The sequence below is a fragment of the Antennarius striatus genome, chromosome 3 (genome assembly GCF_040054535.1).
Source record: "Antennarius striatus isolate MH-2024 chromosome 3, ASM4005453v1, whole genome shotgun sequence".
NCBI classification, from domain to species: Eukaryota; Metazoa; Chordata; class Actinopteri; order Lophiiformes; family Antennariidae; genus Antennarius; species Antennarius striatus.
This window is the reverse complement of record NC_090778.1, coordinates 26,501,547-26,520,953: the sequence shown is the minus strand read 5'-3', so window position 1 is coordinate 26,520,953 and position 19,407 is coordinate 26,501,547. Positions and strand designations below refer to the sequence as shown.

General features: G+C 46.5%; 2 protein-coding genes across 5 annotated transcripts in view; both read left to right on the top strand.

Annotated features, from left to right (window-relative positions):
• The window catches only part of LOC137592314 (tetratricopeptide repeat protein 28-like), a 143,514-nt gene extending 134,972 nt beyond the window's left edge, over positions 1–8,542 (top strand). For 3 of the 4 annotated variants that reach the window (XM_068310397.1, XM_068310396.1, XM_068310399.1), the window contains 11 exons: positions 1,671–1,815; positions 1,907–2,086; positions 2,198–2,736; positions 2,926–3,173; positions 3,268–3,392; positions 3,536–3,767; positions 4,015–4,091; positions 4,740–4,763; positions 5,451–5,580; positions 5,722–5,829; positions 5,916–8,542. In XM_068310397.1, coding sequence (XP_068166498.1) covers positions 1,671–1,815; positions 1,907–2,086; positions 2,198–2,736; positions 2,926–3,173; positions 3,268–3,392; positions 3,536–3,767; positions 4,015–4,091; positions 4,740–4,763; positions 5,451–5,580; positions 5,722–5,829; positions 5,916–7,528 — 3,421 coding nt within the window. In that variant the 3' untranslated portion in view covers positions 7,529–8,542. The remainder of the gene's footprint in view (positions 1–1,670; positions 1,816–1,906; positions 2,087–2,197; positions 2,737–2,925; positions 3,174–3,267; positions 3,393–3,535; positions 3,768–4,014; positions 4,092–4,739; positions 4,764–5,450; positions 5,581–5,721; positions 5,830–5,915) is intronic. The other variant, XM_068310398.1, reaches the window with a different exon arrangement.
• Positions 8,543–9,483: 941 nt separating this feature from the next.
• Positions 9,484–19,407, top strand: LOC137592527 (phosphatidylinositol transfer protein beta isoform-like). Its single transcript, XM_068310788.1, has 11 exons — positions 9,484–9,588; positions 10,591–10,621; positions 11,419–11,558; positions 11,742–11,833; positions 12,203–12,210; positions 12,318–12,389; positions 12,496–12,579; positions 14,856–14,933; positions 15,472–15,582; positions 17,371–17,493; positions 17,987–19,407. Exons 1-11 carry the CDS (start codon positions 9,572–9,574, stop codon positions 18,026–18,028), a joined length of 798 nt encoding a protein of 265 aa, XP_068166889.1. The 5' UTR covers positions 9,484–9,571; the 3' UTR covers positions 18,029–19,407.

The window sequence follows — 19,407 nt, the reverse complement described above, 5'->3', positions numbered from 1 at the left end:
ATTCTAAAGCGTTGGAGCGATCGGCCATCACTTTGTTGAAGGAGGAGAAAATGAAGAAGCATCTTGGGGTCTGGTGTCATTTTCCAAGGCTCGCTTTGACGTCTTCTAATATTTTCTCTCCTGATATGACGACTGGGCTTTTTCCTCAAAAATACAATTGAAAACATTTTTTTTAAAAAGGTACAAGAAGGATCTAGGGAGCGTTAAAAGACCTGTCCTTCTCGGAGGGAAATCGTTTTGATTGTCTGCTTCTAACGCGGAGATCTTATCGTCGCCGGGGAAGCTAATCCTCTCTGGCGCTAATTAAATAGGTTTTTTGTACACAATGATTGCGTAAAGCTATTGTTTGAGGGTGTGGATGAAGCTGTGAAGGAGCGCTTCATCGTCGCGTGCCGAGGGGCCCCTGGCTGAAACAATGATCTGTATCATGGCTAGAGAATAGGCCGAGTGTCTTTCGGAGGCCAACATGTCCTCCTTTGTGTTCACGCACAAGTGTGTACGTTGGGTAATTAGGCGACCACTAAACGCCGTCTTTACCTCCACCCTCACCCCGTTTATTCTCGTCTTCTCCCGGCATCCCTCTTCCACTTGACACTCACCTGCTCCTGGTTTATCCCCCCGCCCGCTGTTTCATTCTTCCTGTCAGGCTGACAAACGATTGTTTGCTTTCCCGTGGCGGCTCATGCCAGAGCCCGAGAGAGAGAGAGAGAAGGACGGAGTGTAAGAAGGCTGGAGGGAAGCCAGTGGCCCGGGGCAACCAGAGGGGCAGGATAGATGTCTGTTGGCTGGGGCCCCTGAAGAAACTCTGGCTGCTCAGACAGATGGAGAGGAGTGACAAGTCTACCCATAAAGCCAGAGTCGCCTACAGCACCAAGGGCTTCAAACCCAATGGCGACCATTATCAGGGTTCTCAGCATTCTGTGTGGCAAAGTCGGAGTTGTTACTCCCGTCACACAGAAGAGCAGATGCCGCAAACTCACGGGGTTGTTGCCGCATCTTTCTTCGTTTTAGGCACTCAGAGTATAAATTGCCATCTTTTTTTTAATCCTGTGTTGAGAAAGGTTCCTGTCAGGCTAGGAGGAACCCCTGGTGGTGTTACCTGGTGCATCTGCAAGCTGCACGGTATAACACTGCCACCTAGTGGAGTTTAATAATGCTTGTCGGGATCCATCATGGAGGTCGAGTTCAGCCTGCCTCCACAGATTCACATGGAACTTAGTGAAAGCCAATGAACACTGCAAAGTCTTTTTTCTAGATTTGGTACCAAAAGGATCAAGTGAGGGTAACATTTGCCTGGAGCTGTTTCAGTACTACTTAGTTGATACTTTAGCCTCATCCATAACCAATAGAACACAGGAGTTTAGGAGAGACTTTAGGTAAACCCTGTGTTTGACTCTCAAGTTACAAAAGCAACCAGTTTCTGAAGGACTTCTGTTGGATAAATATAATCCGTGATAAGACCTGATACTGGTATTGACTCCTGGGGACGAATTCTCAGTGTCATTCTAGAGAAGGAGAGGTCATTTGGTAGCTTGAAGAATGAAACAGTCTTAGATTGTGGATGTATTTACGTTGTAAATGGATGACCGCACGAAGTAGTCCTGGATCTGTGGTGTCAAAGTGCGACGTACAAAATGAAAGCAGTGTTATTTTCTGTTGTGTTTCTTCAGGAGTTGCCAAAGTATGACCAGTCTGTTCAGTAACAGCATGTCGCCCGCCAAAGATGGTAGCTCTTCCCTGCCTCGTCGCTCTAGCAACCTCGGAAAGCCTCCGCTCAGAGCACTTTACGATTTGCTCATTGCACCGATGGAGGGGGTGAGTTGTGTTTGGAAAGGTCGTCACCTGTCTGCTGGTGTTGAAGAGTTTTATATTCATGCGTCGTCCTGAAAATCCTTTTGTCCGACAGGGACTGATGCACTCCAGCGGGCCGGTTGGCCGACACCGACAACTGGTGATGGTGTTGGAAGGAGAATTATATCTCATCCCCTTTGCCCTACTCAAAGGAAGCTCTTCCAATGAATACCTCTATGAGCGCTTCAGCCTCATCGCGGTTCCTTCCATCCATGGCCTCGGATCAAGTACAAAGGTGCATTGCTGAAAAATAACACCCCTCTTCTGTTTGAAAGTTACTTTTATGACCACACATTAGCTTACCACTGTAGAATGTAGGGCTGTAATAGCTCTGCTGTGCTCCTAGGTTCACTCCCGGCGCCCTGGACCAGCTCCTTGTGGCGGCATCTCCATGGCGGCGGTTGTAGGGAACCCCAGATTGCCCTCTCCTGTGATGGATCGCTGGCTCTGGGGACCCATGCCTTCTGCAGAGGAGGAGGCCCACATGGTGGCGGAGCTGCTGGGCTGTCAACCTCTGGCTGGAGCTGTCGCCACCAAGGAAAGGGTGATGAGCGCCCTCACACAGGCTGAGTGCGCCCACTTTGCCACCCACATTTCCTGGAAATTGGCAGCTTTGGTGCTCACACCGAACCCCGAGGGCGGGCCCGGAGGAGCAGGTGCTAGCGTGGGAACAGTGGGCAGAGGCGCAGGAGGGAGGAGAGGCAGCAGTGGCCGGGGCAGGAAGAGTTCTATTGGAAGCAGTTACACCATCCCAGAGTCGCTCCAAATGCAGGATGACAGCAGCGACGCCGAGAGCATCTGTGACAGTCCGCCTCTCCAGGAGTTCCTGCTCACCGCCGCCGACATCCTGGACCTGAGGTTGCCTCTGAAGCTGGTAGTGTTGGGGTATGTTGGCTAGTTAAGGTGATATTTTATGCTATTCTTTGAAATTATTGGCAGTAATTTGGTGACTCTTCTTAAAAATGGCATCAAATAACTTGCTTAGAGATACAAGTTACAAGAATGAGATAGCACAACCCAACATGAGACAATTGAATGCTAATGTTTTGCTTGTGTGTGTTGCTGTGTCTACAGATCATACCAAGAGTCCAGCAGCAAGGTAACAGCAGACGGTGTTGTGGGATTAACCCGGGCCTTCCTGGCTGCCGGGGCTCAGTGTACGCTCGTGTCCTTGTGGCCTGTCCCCGTGGCGGCCTCCAAAGTCTTTGTCCATGCCTTCTACACTGCCCTGCTCAACGGGACCAAGGCTAGCGCCGCCCTGGCGGACGCCATGAAGACCGTCCAAAGCAGCAAGCAGTATTCACACCCCTCCAACTGGGCAGGTAAGAGATGTTGTCCACCGTTTTGATAATCCTGCATCCCTTAATTTATAAAAGGACAACTTTGTAATGGAGCTCTTTCTATTGTTTTGCCCAGGATATATGCTGATTGGCAATGACGTAAAGCTAAACAGCCCCTCTTCCCTCATTGGCCAAGCCCTGGCGGAGATTCTTCAGTATCCGGATCGAGCACGTGATGCACTTAGAGTTTTACTTCACCTGGTGAGATGTGAACACACACACACACACACACACACACACACACACACACACACACACACACACACACACACACACACACACACACATGAATTACTTCACATTCACACCAAATACTGATGCTCCATCTCTCCTGTTCTCTGCAGGTGGAGAAGTCTCTTCAGAGGATACAGAATGGCCAGAGGAACTCCATGTACACATCCCAGCAAAGCGTGGAGAACAAAGTGGGGGGGGTCCCCGGCTGGCAGGCCTTGCTGACAGCCGTGGGCTTCCGTCTTGACTCGGCCGGCCCAGGTATCCCCGCTGCTGTCTTCTTCCCCACCGCTGATCCAGGAGACAGGCTCCAGCAGTGCAGCACCACCTTACAATCTCTCCTCGGTACGCAACTGAAACCAGCTCTACGTCACGGATAGATAAGAACATGTTCTGTGTTAATAGTTGTGTATTTTGTGTGCTTTTATTTTATATATCCTAACCACGCACAACACCTTTGGTCCTTTGTGTTTGTCACGTTCCGTATCACTCCGTATATCACCCGTTAATTCAAGGAGCTGCTTGGTTTGGGGTATAAAGACTGTGCCTGGTGCATGAATAATGAAGAACTTCTTTTGATCCCATCCCTCAGGTCTGCCGCCACCAGCTCTCCAGGCTTTGTGCAAACTCATTACGGCTTCAGAGGCAGGAGAGCAGCTCATCAACCGGGTAGGCCCCTTTAGCTTTGAGCAAATTCTGTCAGCTTATTAAATCTAATGCGCCACATAGAAATTGCTCTTTGTCTCAAATGGCAAATTCCATAATTGTTGTTTTACATTAAGAGAAAGCGAGGCAATCCCTCTCTTATTCTGTGAAACTTACAGACGACTTTGTACCATGAGGTTATCGCTAGAACAGAATATCCGTGATAGGTCACTGCATGACTTTGTTACGTCAGGTGTGGATGCTAACACACGCTAACACATGTAATCTGCATTAAAATACCGTAAATCAGGTTAGCCCTCCATGTACAGTCATTGTTTTTCACCCCAGCTCGTGACACCAGAGCATTAGTTTTACTCTGCAGAGCTTTATCCCTATTTCTGCGTAGCATGTGACTATCACATGCTTACAGTTAGCTGGTGATTAGCAGGTTTCTTGCCTCATTACTGCTAATAACACTTTCAGAGAACAAAACACGAAGCATGTTCAAGGTAATCTTTGCTGCTGATTGCATCAGACTCTTATGATGTATGAAATGTTTCTGTTTCTTGTTGCTGTTCTACTTGTTGTGGACCTTTGTACCCTTTGTGAATGGCCTTTGCATGCAATTAAAAGCTTATTCTTTCTCCCCTGCCCCTAACGTGCCGCCTGAAGGCTGTTAAAAACATGGTGGCGATGGTAAGTGTGCCTTAGGACATCGCATTCCATCCTGGTCCTCTATTCATCTTCATATTTATGCTCTAAACTTTCTGTAGACCCCTTTCCTACTCTAGAACTTTCTCCTTCTGTAGAACCTTATCTCTCTGTAGAACCTTCTCCTTTTGTAGAACCTTCTGCTTCTGTAGGAGCTTCATCCAGTTAGAAGTTTTGTGGTTTTCCAAGCTGATCAGTGTTTGCATGTATAATATACAGCTGAACAAACACTTGCCGTTCGTTCTGTTTCATAATATTTCCATTGCTGTCAGGTTTTGAGTGTTTAAACATTTACAGGCCTCGGTCCATTATGGGTCATGTGAAACGAGTCTCTGGTAATCATGTGAAGGGAAGGTATAAGGTGCGGCTCTAGTGAATATATCTTGCACAGTTTGACAAAAGGGTCTCTGTGTCAAGCCAAGTAATCCCCAAACAAAACAGGCAAATACGTTTCAGGGCAGGTCCCACAAACCTTAGACCCTCTGAGCCCGGCTTACCTCCAGGTGTTCCGGTTCTCTGGGCTCAAACATTCAGTCAAACAAAATCATGTTGCATAAAAATGTTTATAGTGGCTCTAACCATCACAACTAATTGTTAATAGATTAGTGTTTTCTCGATTAGATTAGTAACCCCTCGTACTGATTAGTTTGTCCTGTCCGTCTTCCTCTCCAGCTCCACCAGGTGCTAGTCCAATTCCAGACAGGAGAAAAAGAACAGGATTTCTCTCTCCTGCCCATTCAGGTGTCCATTAGCGTGCAGCTATGGAGACTCCCAGGGTGCCATGAATTTCTGGCTGCTCTTGGTGAGTGAAATGCTAAGTCCAACTTCCCACCCAGAATGCATCAGTGCATCTCTGTGGTGTTGAAGTGACTTCTCAGGATGCTACCACTGACTGCCGAGTTATAAATCTTTAACTTACGGCTGTTCTTTTGGGTTGGCGCAGGTTTCGACTTATGTGAAGTTGGCCAAGAAGAAGTGGTGCTGAAGACGGGCAAGCTAGCCAACCGCCGCACCTTGCACTTTGCTCTCCAGTCTCTGCTGGCGCTCTTTGGTATGTATAAAGTTTTCTTCAATTCATTTTGGTTTTTATACCGCCTTTATAAGTGCATTTAAACGTTCTGTCTTGTCTTTCGTCAGACTCCACGGAGCTGCCCAAGCGTCTCAGCCTGGACAGCTCATCTTCCCTGGAGTCTCTGGCTTCCGCCCAGTCGGTGTCCAACCCGTTGCCCATGGGATACTCCAGCCTCCCCTTCTCTCCACCTTGCCTGGACAATCAGGCATCAGATGCAATCTCTGTTTATAGCCTCAGCTCTGTAGCCTCGTCCATGAGCTTCGCCTCCAAGTCAGACTGTGATTTCCTCGGTCATCGGCAACGCGGTGGGGCCACGGCACATTATTCTGTGCACAAACACCCTCACGTTCCCCGCAGTCGCTCCTCTCCTCACGGGGCGGCTGCTGCTATGGCGGGAATCCGGGGGGATGAGGAAGAATATGAGGGATTTTCTATCATCAGCAGCGAACCGCTGGGAAGTCACTGTGACTCTCTCCCACTGCCACCGGGCCACAGCCAGCGCCACCACCGTGGGGGCAGAGGGGTCATCGGTGGGTCCAGCTCAGGAGCAGGCAGAGGTTACAGTGTGTCTGTGTCTTCAAGAGGAAGTGTCAGCACGCCCACATCCCCCGTCAAAACGTGTCTAGTACCCAGCCCCAATTCACCTTTCCAGAAGGTGGGTAAGGTGAGCAGCTCAGATACAGGCGAATCCGACCAGTCCAGCACTGAGACAGACAGCACTGTCAAGTCTCAGGAAGACAAAACCGTCCCGCTGGATCCTCAGGAGTTGGCCCAGAAGATTCTGGAGGAGACTCAGAGCCATCTACGGGCTGTGGGCAGTCTCCAGCGGGCCGGGGCGGAGGGTGGAACGGTTGGAGGTACCTCAACTCAGAGCCACGCCTTCCGCTCCTCCGAAACAAGTGCGTTCAGCCGTCCCAACAGCAGCGCCAGCGGCCGAGCTCAGTCCTCCCCAAGACCCAAACCTCCATCTCGTTCCTCTTCGCTGCAGAAGGTAAGCTCTGGCTACAACAGCCCTGCTGTCTCTGAATCTTCTCAAAAGGAGGGCAGCCATCCTTCGCCGACCCTGGACAGTCATGCACAGTTCAAATTAAAGTACCCAAGCTCTCCATATAGTGGCCACATCTCCCGTTCCCCAAGTAATGTGTCCCCCAGTTCCGGTCACCAGTCCCCAGCTGGTAGTGCTCCTTCCCCCGCCCTGTCCTACTCTTCTACCGGCTCTGCCTGCTCTACATCAGCGGACACCCCAGACTTGGACAGACTAAGACGAGGAGTCATTGATGAAAAAGTCCAGGCTATCCACAATCTGAAGACCTTTTGGGCTAACGCTGCAGCCCAGCATCAGCAGCATCTAGGTCCTGTCAAAGCCATCCACGGTGCTCCCGGACCCCTCGCTTCAGCCAGTAGGGATGTACTGAGCCTTCTGAACCTCTCCCCACGTCGTTGCTCCCCCAATGACGCGCAAGACAGTCTGGAGCTACGGGAGCTGGGACTGCAGTCACTAGACAGGAGCAGCAAGAACTCTTCCAATGGACATCATTGCTCCAACCCCAGAAAAGGGGCCCCTTCACCGACTATTTCCACAAGCAGTAGCCCTGGTGCTCGTTCTATCCGACTACCTGCTGGCAATGGATACAAGTTCCTGTCGCCGGGAAGATTTTTCCCCTCTTCTAAATGCTGAGACATTTAAAATGGTCCTATACTTCAATTGATTATTGACTATCCGGTGAGATGGAGGAGTTGGGCACTTTTCAGGACCACTTTTCGTCCATCAGTGAAAAGGATTTGATTGGTCAGCGACTGTCACTCTGCAAAGGCACATGAAGGTTGTAGACAGCGTCTTGTCTTTGTGCCCATAACACTGTAAATGGCAATGAGACATACTCAACGACCTGATACTGTGTTAGTGTGTAACTGTGTGTCAGGTAGATGTAAATGCCATTTGGTACCCCCCCCCCCAAAAGAACTGTTTTTGCTGTTTGCGTGGGCCAAGATACAACAGCTATGACTGATTTCCTCCATTCTAATTTTTTTGGGTTGTTTTTAAATTTAATGGTTATTGTTATTATTGTTTGTTATTGTTATTAATATTATAATAATTATTATTATGTTTTGTAAATTAATTCCAGTGTTTCACAATCAGTATTAAGCGTTTTTATATTATTAAAAAGTGAGCAAACCTGTACCATGTAAAGATGGATAGAGTGGAAAAAAAAGATTTAATATTTTTTATTGAAATCAAAGGGGCATTTTGCCTGATTTCTTTGTGAATTGAGTGTCTGCTCTGAAGCATGGATTCTCTTGCTATTCAATGTTAAGTTCCATGTATGACTTTTTAGCCCATGATTTTTTGAGATTAAACATGAAGGTTCCATGACAACCATCTGTCATTTATCAGTAAGCTGTTTCAATAAAAAAAACCCATCATGTTTGATTTCTTGCATTCCTAACTTTTATATGGTTGTAGAATTGTACATTTATGTGAGAAGGGAAAATAGCTTCCATTGATGTGGTGGTGATTATAAACAATAGACAACATTCTTTTTGAGATATTTTTTTTCAGAATGTTAAAAAAAAGAGACCATTAATGCAACTGTTTTCTGGATTCACTGAAAAATTCCGTTTTTCCCTGAATGGGATAATGCCTATTCCTTCCCTCAGTTTCATGCTAATCTATCAAGCAGTTTGAACATACAGTAACTGACAAAAGTAAAACAACAACAACAAAAAACTAAATAAAATTTGTAATTAAAAAAGTGGATTGGACGCAATTTTATCCATATTCAAAGTTCTTCCTTGGCACATCTTTTCCACAAGTTGAATCCTGTCACTTAATCCTCATGCAAACGTGTTAACAAAAGGACAAAACAAACCAAACTGGTCTCTAACTTCCTTGTCAGAGGTGAACATCTGAACCACTCCAACAGGTGTGCCATTGATTATTTTAAGTAACCGCACCCGATGCTTTTTATTGGAGTAAGAAATGAAACTGCATGTCTCACCACCCTCAAACTCGTAGCCCTGTGATATGAACAGAAAAGCCTTTGGACTTGCACCCATTTGCCATGCTTATGTTTCTTTCATAAGATCCATGTTTTATTCCATGTTGTTGTTTCTTGCTTCACTTTAACATCATTCTTAAATCTTCAAACAAAAAAGAAAAGTAATTTAATGTCTAAAGGAAAGGAAGTGTTTAGAGCTTTATACAGCTGTCTTTTTTTGTTTTGGTGTTCATAATTCTGTAAAGTTTAATTGTAATGTTTTATTTCCATTTGAATTATTGTGTGGTTTACAGTTAAATCATTTTGGAATGTAATTTTTTCCATTTAGGATGAATAGTTTAAAAATTAATTCTCACTGAGTATTTTATATATTATAAATAATATATAAATACTCACTGTATAGAATTATAATGATTGACTCATTGAGACACGATCCATACGTCATCACGTAATCCTGCTAAACAACCAATAGCTGCTTAGTAGGCGTGACCACATCGCACGACAACTCTGTGTTTAACCTGTGCCACTCGTCCAATCGTACGTGCAGTGGGCGGGCTATAAACACCAGAACGACATCTCATTGGTGCATACAGATCGCTACTTCCGGGTGTGTATCCTGTAAATCCCCTTTGTGGTGGGAGGGGCCGAGCATCGTTTTCATCTGTAGACGTCAGCGGTAATCAGTCGCTGCCGGGCATTGACAGGAGCGGAAAGACGCGACGATGATCGTTAAGGAGTAGTAAGTGAAATGTTTATGGTCTGAACTGTTGTTTTTTTCCTGTGAAATGTTCGCCACCGTGACGTGGAACAAAGATTGGTTGAGGTGCAGCAGTTTTTTCGGTGTTTAGAGAGAGTTGAAAACTTTTCTGTCTGTCAAACACACAAGGAAGGAAGTAGGGCGGGATTAACGAACATCTCCGGCCTCCGGGGTTTGACAGATTCTACCACATTCTTGCTAACTAGCTGCTGTCTAGACAACACATTACTCACCTTGTTGTCTACGTTTCACACACTGTAGTTCCCGAACTCACAAATAAACAACTTTAAGCCAAAAAAAATGTGGCTTAGTCGTGGAAGACGAATGGGTAGCATCAAAGACACGTCGGTTAACAGGTGGAGTCACTGTTGAAGCTACTTCAGCTAGCCTCCCTGCTAGCAGCGGTGGGTTACCTGTGTGGCGGTAAAGCTAGCAGCTAGCTACCCCCACAGATGCTAATTAAACCCATTATAAGTAATATTCCGTCACGCAGTGACGTCAAAGGTAGAATTTTCTTTGGTCATCTGGCATTCGAACTCGAGATTTAAAAACTTTATTTAAACTTAATGGAAAGTTTGTTTCCGTTGAGACGCGACACACTTTTAAAAACAAGCGCCAGATTAAAACTTATTTTACGTTTTGAGTCATTAAAGGTTAGCGCCTCCATTGTTGAGACATCGTTACATGTTCGTGCTTTCACAGTGACGTCATTCCAGGTCATAGCATTCTTCAGGTATGAGACTTCATCACCTGTTTTTCCCCCCCCCCCGCTCCATAATGCCACTAGATAGGTGGTGACGTCACCATCCAGCGACATTTTTTTAATTCCCATCACCAGATGTGATGGTTAGCGTCCCTCCCCAATCAGCACAGTCTCACCATCACAATCCTCTGGGACTGTTTCCTTTGAGTTTTGTTTCGTTTTATTTCCTGCATATTGTGCATCTTCCATGAATCTAAATGCCGGTTTCTTCTTTTTTGCAGCCGTGTGGTTTTGCCCTGCAGTGTTGAAGAGGTAAATCACCAGTTTAAGCATCTTTATTTATCACAGTTTGTCATTGCATGAATAGTATTATCTTGTTTGGATGCTCCGGGTTCCTTTTATGAACACGCAACTGAGTGTTTTTAAAGGTCTGTTGGTTTAAATAGTTGCATCCCATTCAGATCTTTCTTTCTGCGCCTTATCAGTTAACAGAAGTTCAATCACATCTCCTTTGTGCACCTTTCATTAGAATAATTACCTCATCATTACAAAGATTACAGGCGGCGAGTAATGAAAGCACTTCTATCGCATTGTTTCCATTGTTTGTACTGTATGTACAAGTTAAAGTGGCAGTTCCCTGTGAGCCTAAAGGTTTGTCGTTAAAGCTCCGTCTGATGAAACATTCACCAGTTTCTGTTCATGAAACTACATAAAGTTAGAAAAGAAAACAGGTCGTCTAGTTTGTTCCTGCTGGTTGACGATTAAAAGCCCTCGCTCCTGTGACACGTGACAAGCCCTGAAAGAATGTTTCTTGGCTGGTTATGTAAGTCTGCAGTCTGTTAGTGACATCAGTGTGTTGATGGGTCTGCTGTGTCTGTGGAATCAGTGACAGTGTCGTCATTAGATGCAGAGCTGTAAGTTAGCTTTACTTTCCAGCCCCAGGGTTGGAACCTGACCGGACAGCTCCAGATAAATCTGTATAAAACTTCATACCTAGACCTTTTCAAGCCTCTAAAAGTGTTTCATATGAAATGGAATAACATGCTGTTTCTTGTTCTTATGTATCCAAGAGCCTATTAAAAGTGACTTTTTTTGTTTTTTTGGGGTAGTATCAAATTGGACAGCTGTACTCTGTGGCTGAAGCCAGTAAAAATGAGACGGGTGGAGGTGATGGCATTGAGGTTCTGGATAATAGGCCTTGCGAAGATGGGAAAGGACAGTTTACTCACAAAGTCTACTACGTTCAGAAGTAGGTGTTATTTCCCCATTTTTCTGTGACTGTACTGCCTCTGTCCTACCAGGTGGTGGCAGTGTTGTCTAATCTTTGTTGTACACCTGCAGGATATGTTTCCTATCGAACCTCTGATAACTGAGGTGGTGTGTCGCCCTCTCTCCACTTAACTCTGCTTATCTCCCCATATAACCCCTACAGTAAGATCCCACGGTTTATTAGGAGGATAACCAAGGACTCTTACTTCACATTCCATGAAAAGGCCTGGAACGACTACCCCTACTGCAAAACTGGTGAGTCCCCCTCCTCATACCGTTTAACTCCCTGGCTGCCAGCGCTTTGTAGCAACGGATCTAGATGTCTCCGATGCTCCAGACTTTTGTCGCTCAGAGCGACAGTATTCGCAAACTTCACCGTCTTCCTCTGATTCATCCTCTGTTCCTTAACCGGATCAGTCATCATGACGCTAAATTCCATGATTAGAATCCTGATTTTCACTGACAAACTCTGCCAGCCCTCCACGTTGAAAAAACATAACTGACATCCACAGACAAGCATTGAGTTAAATACAGCTGCACTCTGACCTTTTATAAAAAATAATTTCCGTTGGTGTAAATGTTTTTCTCTTTTTTTTTTTTTTTGCATGTCCGAACTCGATCCAGAGGTGACGGTAGGTAGCCTGGAACGCTTCTGCTTCATCAAGTTTCTGAGATCATCAGTATTCCTTTAACCAAGTTCTTTTCCCTTCCTCTTCTTCTGTGCCGTCATTCTTTCTAGAATGAAAACATAAAAGAGTTCCGCATCACTATTGAAACGTGGCACAAACCAGACCTTGGAAATGAAGAAAACGTGAGTTTGTCTGCTCCTTCAGGAGTGAAGCACGTATCCTGTTAAAACATCAGGTTCAAGTATCAGACCCGCCCCCCCCCAATGTTTTTTTTGTTGGTTTGTTCAGGTGCACAAACTGGACGAAGACAAGTGGAAGAATGTAACTGTTGTCCCCATTGACATCGCAGACAGAAAACAAGTTTCTGATCGTGTGAGTAAACTGTTTGGGCGCCTTCCTGTGGACAAACCTGGTCATTACAGGCTGAACAGACCTCACTTCAGTTTGGAGCGGTGATGTTTAAACGGACTTAACTCCTCTGTCGTCTTTTTTATGATCTGGTTTTTTTAAAACACTTTCTTTGCAGACAGGAAGTTCCCAGATTTTGAGTTAGTTAACACCTGAGATATATTTGACTAATCTGAGAAGAGTAACACACTTACTGGTGAATGGATTCTAAAACTGCGTGACTTCTATTCGGACAAATTACTTGAATTAGATAGCAGCGTTTGATTTATGCCAGATTAATTTACATCTGAAGAAATGACTAATCTACCAATATTTCAGCCATATTTTCCACCTTTTTTTTTTTTTTTTTGACAGGAAATCTCGTGAGACGGTTTTGATAAACGTGAATTACGTAACTTCTGGTCTCCGTTTGACATCATGTTTTGAGAAATATTTTCATGCAGGTCCACGGAGGTGGGTACTCAGAAAACTCACACCATTAATCAACAAGACTCCTATGATGCTAGAATATAATGCGTAATTTAGTCCATGCAGAACATAGAAGTACAAACAAACAATAAGGACAAACAAACAAGCAATAAGTCAAAAGACCTCTATGATGCTAGACTAAATGTGTCGTTTAGTCCCCGCAGCGCATAGCAATGCAAACAAACAATTCTATGATGCTAGAATAAACTTGTAGTTTCATTCCCCACAGAGCATAGCAATAAACAAACAGATGTTTGGTTGAGCTAAGGCAATATATGGTGGCATTCCAAATATGCTTTGCCTCTTGCCTTGACACAGGGATGGAGAGCCCACAACCCAGGCAGAGTAGCATCAACCAGGCTGGGTGTCCGTAGGTAACCCGCTGCTGACTCTGACTGGAGTATGAAACTCTTCACCTTTTATACCTTTGAAGAAGCAAGGCCTGCATGCGAGCAGGAATGGCCAGTTCCAGCTCGCAGGCACCCCTCCCTTCGGTGGTACCCCACAGCTGAGGAAAAACATCACTATCTTTTCGTTACCCCGTGTAGGAGGCTTTCACGCACCCGTAATACATTTTTATTACGCGACCTTACACATTGAAATGTCGTTGTGTTTTCACTACTCCTGGGAATGCAATTTAGGGGCTTTCACGCACCCGTAAAACATCTTACACCTTGGAAGGTAAAAAGCTATGTTGACTGAAAGCAGGTCTCCATCTCCTCTCCATCTGCTCTCCTTTGAGATGGATACTAGGTCTTCAGCATCTGGTTTAATGGGCTGTGACCTGCTGGGACCTCTGTCCAAACAAACTAAGATGTGACTTAGCCCAGCAGTTGCATGGAGAGGTTTTGAAGCATGTTCTCAGTAGTGACATGATGAGAGTCAAATCAGGACACACACAATCCAAATTTCCATTACACATCAGCATCGCGAGCGCCGATTGAGAATCTTGGGATTGCCAATATGAGTTTTTTTTAAGTCTCCGTACGGAATCTCTGAAATCTACTTTGAAGACGTTGCACATTATTGCCGTTATTTGACACCCCGTTGCCTCATTTCTCCGCCGCTCGGTTCGTGCGTGTGTGTGTGTGAGACGGTGCCCGGTTGGTGTGTGTATGCAGTTATTTGCGGCAGTTGGTTAGCGAGGCGGAGCTGTTTGCCTTGCTGGAGGAGTGTGTTCTGTCTGAGGACCCCATCAGCCCTCAGCCTCAGGCGTGGCTTCGGGGCCTGCAGCGCACCGCCAGCACGGATGAGTTTGTTAGCGTAATTAAGGCTCGCTGCGCCGCGTACGGCGCAAACCAGACAACACGCGCGTGTGCCACAACGCGCACACGCTTCCACTTGAGGAGTGGTTCCTGTTCATCTGGCGCGGCATATTGATTCACAGAGCTCATTAGTGCTGCAGTGTATTGTTACAGTGATGGAGCGCTCAGTGTTAAAACAGCCCGATGATTGTGTGTGTGTGTGTGTTTCCATCTCCTTCCACACGTTTGGCGCCCGTCTGTTGTCCGATAGCCCTGAAAACGGGGTTTTAGCTGCAGGCGCATGATGATTTATTTAAAACATCGGGGCCCCGGAGCTTCGATAATCTGAAAGCCCCTTCATTTATTTGTGTTTCTTTCCCTCCTGCCGGCTTCATGGAGTCGACGTCGTCGTGTTTGTCATGTGATCGGAGTGCTGGCGCCCCCTGGGGGGGTGGAGGAGGAGTGCATTCGTGTCGGACTTGTGTTTCTGATAGACGTGTGTTCATTCTGGAACCTGGTCTCCTGCAGGACTACAAGCCCGAGGAGGACCCCACCCTGTTCAAGTCCACCAAGACCGGAAGGGGACCCCTGGGGCCCAACTGGAAGGTAAGGCTGGAGTCAGAGCGGGGCCACACGGCGACACCGAGATGTCTCCCGCTCCAGACGGGGGGGCGGGAAGGCCTCTTTTAGATGAAGGCTCATCCGTTTGATAGAACTCTGCGTGAGCGCCGTTTTATCTGCTGTCTGCGGCCACAAAGGAACGCCTGTCAGGAACGGTGTCGCTGTCAGGGCGCCGCCGAAGAAATTGTCCCTTCATCTGGAGTTTATCCACTTTGCTCTGCCCCAAACCCCCATCCCCCCCCACCATACCCCCCTATACCATCCAATTCTGCTTTTCTTCAGAGGGAGGCAGAGTGCAGGCAGCGGATGGATTTAGAAAGCGTGTTGTAGATCAGGGCGCTTTTATCGGCGTGCGGCGCGTCTTCATGTTGATAATTATTTCAGCGCGTTTCCAAAACACTCCCATCCCGAAGAATCAGTGATTCACGCAGCGATCAGAACAATCCTGCTACCGTTGGAAAGTTTGTCAACTCACATTCTTAACCGCCTACTTCCTGTTCCTCTGCTGACCCCCCCCCAACAGGAAGAACTGGCTGCGAACCCTGACTGGCCAAGGATGTGTGCCTACAAGCTGGTCACTGCTGACTTCAAGTGGTTTGGGATGCAGTCGGTAGTGGAGGGCTTCATCCAGCAGGTCAGAGCGCGTGTCGGCACTGCCGAACGCCACACAGTGTTAGTCTGGGTTCTAGAAGTTGGTTTCGGGTTCAGGCAGGGTCACAATGGGCCACATGTTTATTTAAATGTGTTTAAATACAGTGAGGCCTTGACTTGCGAGCAAACGTGCACCGCCATATCTGAATATTGTCCTGTAGTTCCAATTTCTGCCACAACCCCTGCGGGAGCAGCATCGCTACGTTCACACATCTTCAACACGCATCTCCCTCTTGTTTTTATTTATTTTATTATATGTTTTAATGTTGTCAGTAGGGCTGCCACAAACGATTATTTTGATAGTCGACTAATCACCGATTATTTTTTCGATTAGTCGACTAATCGGATCATACGTAAATTGAATGTAAAACATACAGCTTATCGCACCAGCATGAAGCTGCTCTTGTATAACCATCAATACTTTTCAGCTTTAAGTGTTTAAGGCATATGCTAACTAAAAATAAAGACAAGATGATTGAAGTAGAACCTACTTTTTAGCACTGAAACATAACGTTAGAAAACATTAGCATTACCACATTTCCTATTCAAACACATCACTGTTGTAGCGTTACAGAAAACACATGAAATATGTGTGCTAAAGGCGGCTAATGAATCAAATCGTCATCGCTAATGTTAACGTTTACAATTGAGTTAGTAGTAAGTTAGCTCTCTGTTTACGCTAATATTAGCCGCTAACTACCCAGTTAGCTTACCAAGACGACGGTCCCTCTTCATCGTTGCCACAACCTGCTTCCTTTTCAGGTGCTCGAACATCGCAGTTGTGCAGCCGTGGAAGGCAACTTCTGTCTTGCAGATATTGCATTGCACACTTGTTTTGTTTTCGTAAAATGCTCCCACACTTTTGAGGTCCGGTGCCGCCGGGTAGCCATGACACCAGAGCCCCTCTGGTATAACTTCCAGTGACATCACGGCTGGCCCCGATTACCTCTACTGCGCAGGTGTGTCAAGGACAGAAAGGCAGGCGCGGCCGTGGAGGTGCCGCAGCAGTTTTGAGAGAAAAACAAAGATTAAAAAAAAAACAACACGCGTCGACTATTAAATTAGTTATCGAAAATTTTAATAGTCGACATAATTGTGACTAGTCGACTAATCGTGGCAGCCCTAGTTTTCAGGTCGTCCTCCTGTAGGAACTAAAGGATGTAGGAACCGCCAGCTCAGGTGTCTGCCTGGAAGCATTAACGGATGCTAACGCTGAATGTTTTGCTAGTTAATGTTAACTATTGGTGGATTAACTGAGAAACTTAAAAGAAATCAGAATAATCCAACATAAAGGGGCGTGTCTGACTTAAAATGAGCAGGAAGTGACATCAGCGCGTCATTCGCGTCAGTGTGGTGGAATACCTCAGTGGATTCGAGTTTAGCTTAGTCTGTACACCCCCCCAGGAGAAAATGAATCCAGCAGGGAAAGATGTTAGTTACATTACGGTACTACAGGATTTTATTATTATGGGTTATTTTAATGTCCTGTAATCATTTCTGGTCAGTCTGAGGGAATAAAACTGTAGTATTCAGAGTAGTAATAACATTACTTTAATATTTAGGGTAGTAATGACATTTAAAGGACATCAAATGGAAATTACAGGTTGAAATTTAATAAATAAAGCCTTGTAAACAACCTCTCGGAGGCGGTTGTGTTCGTATAATGGACGCACCGTTCTTCATGACGCTATCGTTTCACGGACAACGCTTGTCCGTCATTGGTCGGTTCGGACCCCATTCCATCCTGACCCCTCCTCTTCCCCCCCCCCAGCAAGAGAAGCGTCTCTTCACCAACTTCCACCGCCAGCTGTTCTGCTCCATCGACAAGTGGGTGGACCTGACGATGGACGACATCCGGAGGATGGAGGACGAGACGAAGAAGGACCTGGATGAGGTGAGCGCAGGGGGGGGGGGGGTCGGATCCCGGGTTTTAATTTAGTTTTATTTTAGTTAAATCAGTGGTTTTGGTTTGACTTCCTCCTGATTGGTTTTCATCAGCCAATGACGCGCCGCCAGGAGAACGCCGGCGCTTTGTTTACACTGCTGAGCGACCTGAAACGTCTCCCCAGGTCTGTTCGCCGTTAGAGGCGAAGTCGGGGGTCAGTGGGGGTTCACGGCTGGACCGTACAGGACGGGGGCTGCAGCGTGTAGATTAACTTTCCTCAGCCTCAGATGGGGGGGTGGGGGCGGCATAGAATCCGAAAGCGATGCCTTTATCCCCCCCACCCCCACCAAGACAAACAAGGGTTTGATAAAAACGGTTTGAGCGGCGACTTGAAGAGAAACAAACGATGCTCCTCACTGAACCTGTTTGGTGACCCTCATTCTAACGTGCTCCACTGCCCCCACCCCCTTCTCTGCCCCCAACCCCCCCCCCTTCCATGCAGCTTCGCAAAACTGAGAATCTACGAGGAAGCACCGCCGATTGACGAGCCGGATCTGACGACGAGGAGGGACACAACGGCAGCAGGCGCTCCTCGGCCGCCTCCTTCCTGGGGAGACGAGAAGCGGAGCTTCAAACGTTTTCCCATCAGCAGCGGCGCCGGACCCGAGACTTCCTGTTACTCAGATCTTCCTTTTTTTTTTTTGTTAATGTAATCTTTAAACTTACCGACATTCCTTCAGGTCTGACCTGTTTGCCCCGCCCCCTCCGGTCTCACCTGTACACCTGAACCGACTTGGCACCGTTGCTTGTCTTCCTCCCCCTTAAAGCACTACTGTTTCTTGCCTTGACAATCATGCCTGTACAGGTAGACGATCTCGTTCTGACGCCTTTACTGACACCCCCACTCCCCCCCATGACTGCACACGTGCCACATACACTAGCACTAGCCCACAGGTCCGGATGCCTTTGCTCCTCCCCTTCCAATCAAACCCCTCCCGTCTTTCTGGAGACACGCACACGAAACAAACAGCCACAGCGTTCACCTTGTCTCACTTCTCCGGCCTCCATCACACGCTCACCTCCCTCCAAAAGGTCACTTCCTGTTGGTCGTTCCAGGTGTTTAGTCGCCGCCTCTCGCCTTCACCTCAGGAACCGTTCTGCTGTATTCCTGATGCCAGCTGTTCTTCCCAACTACCTCCCATTGTGGTTTTTTTTTTTTTTGGTTCTTGCTGATGCTTTTCCTGACGATTAGCATTAGCATTAGCTCTTAGCTGCTACTTGTCGGAATTAAATCATGGCACAATGGATTTTATGGATTCCTTTTCGTTTAATCGTGAGCGTCATTCCTGTGTGAAGCCGTTCTGTTTTCTCCATTCCACTGTGGCGACATGAGAGTTGCGTTCATTTACTGTAAAAGTGGCTTTTTGGTTTCTTCCTCGTTTTGTGTTCGTTTTTAAGTCTTTAGTACATCGGGATCAAGTTGTCGAATCATGACGTCTTCTGGGTCAAAACTTCCTGTTTTTATTTAAGGTAAACTTTGTTGTTAGCGGGTTTCTTTTGTGGGTTTTTGTTTATTTTGTCCAAAGAGTGTATAAATTATTTTTCCGATGTGTTTACATGACTTCAGCCGGGCGACTCTTCTCACAGCGCTCTTCTCAGGTGAACGACGGAACACGAGTATCCGTTTGATGCTGTTACTCGCGAGGAATCCCACGTGTTACTCGATTTGTATGATTACTCAAATCTTTTTGTGAAATTTATGTTCTATATTTGACGCGATTGATTTTAAATGGATCTGATCAGCTTTTGTAATCCGGGTGACGCGGCTGTGGACGTACCGTACCACACTTAGTGCCTTCCTCTCTGTGCCTTCAAGTCGATTTTTTGTAGGTGATAATAAAGTTTGTCTGGCCATTAAATGCA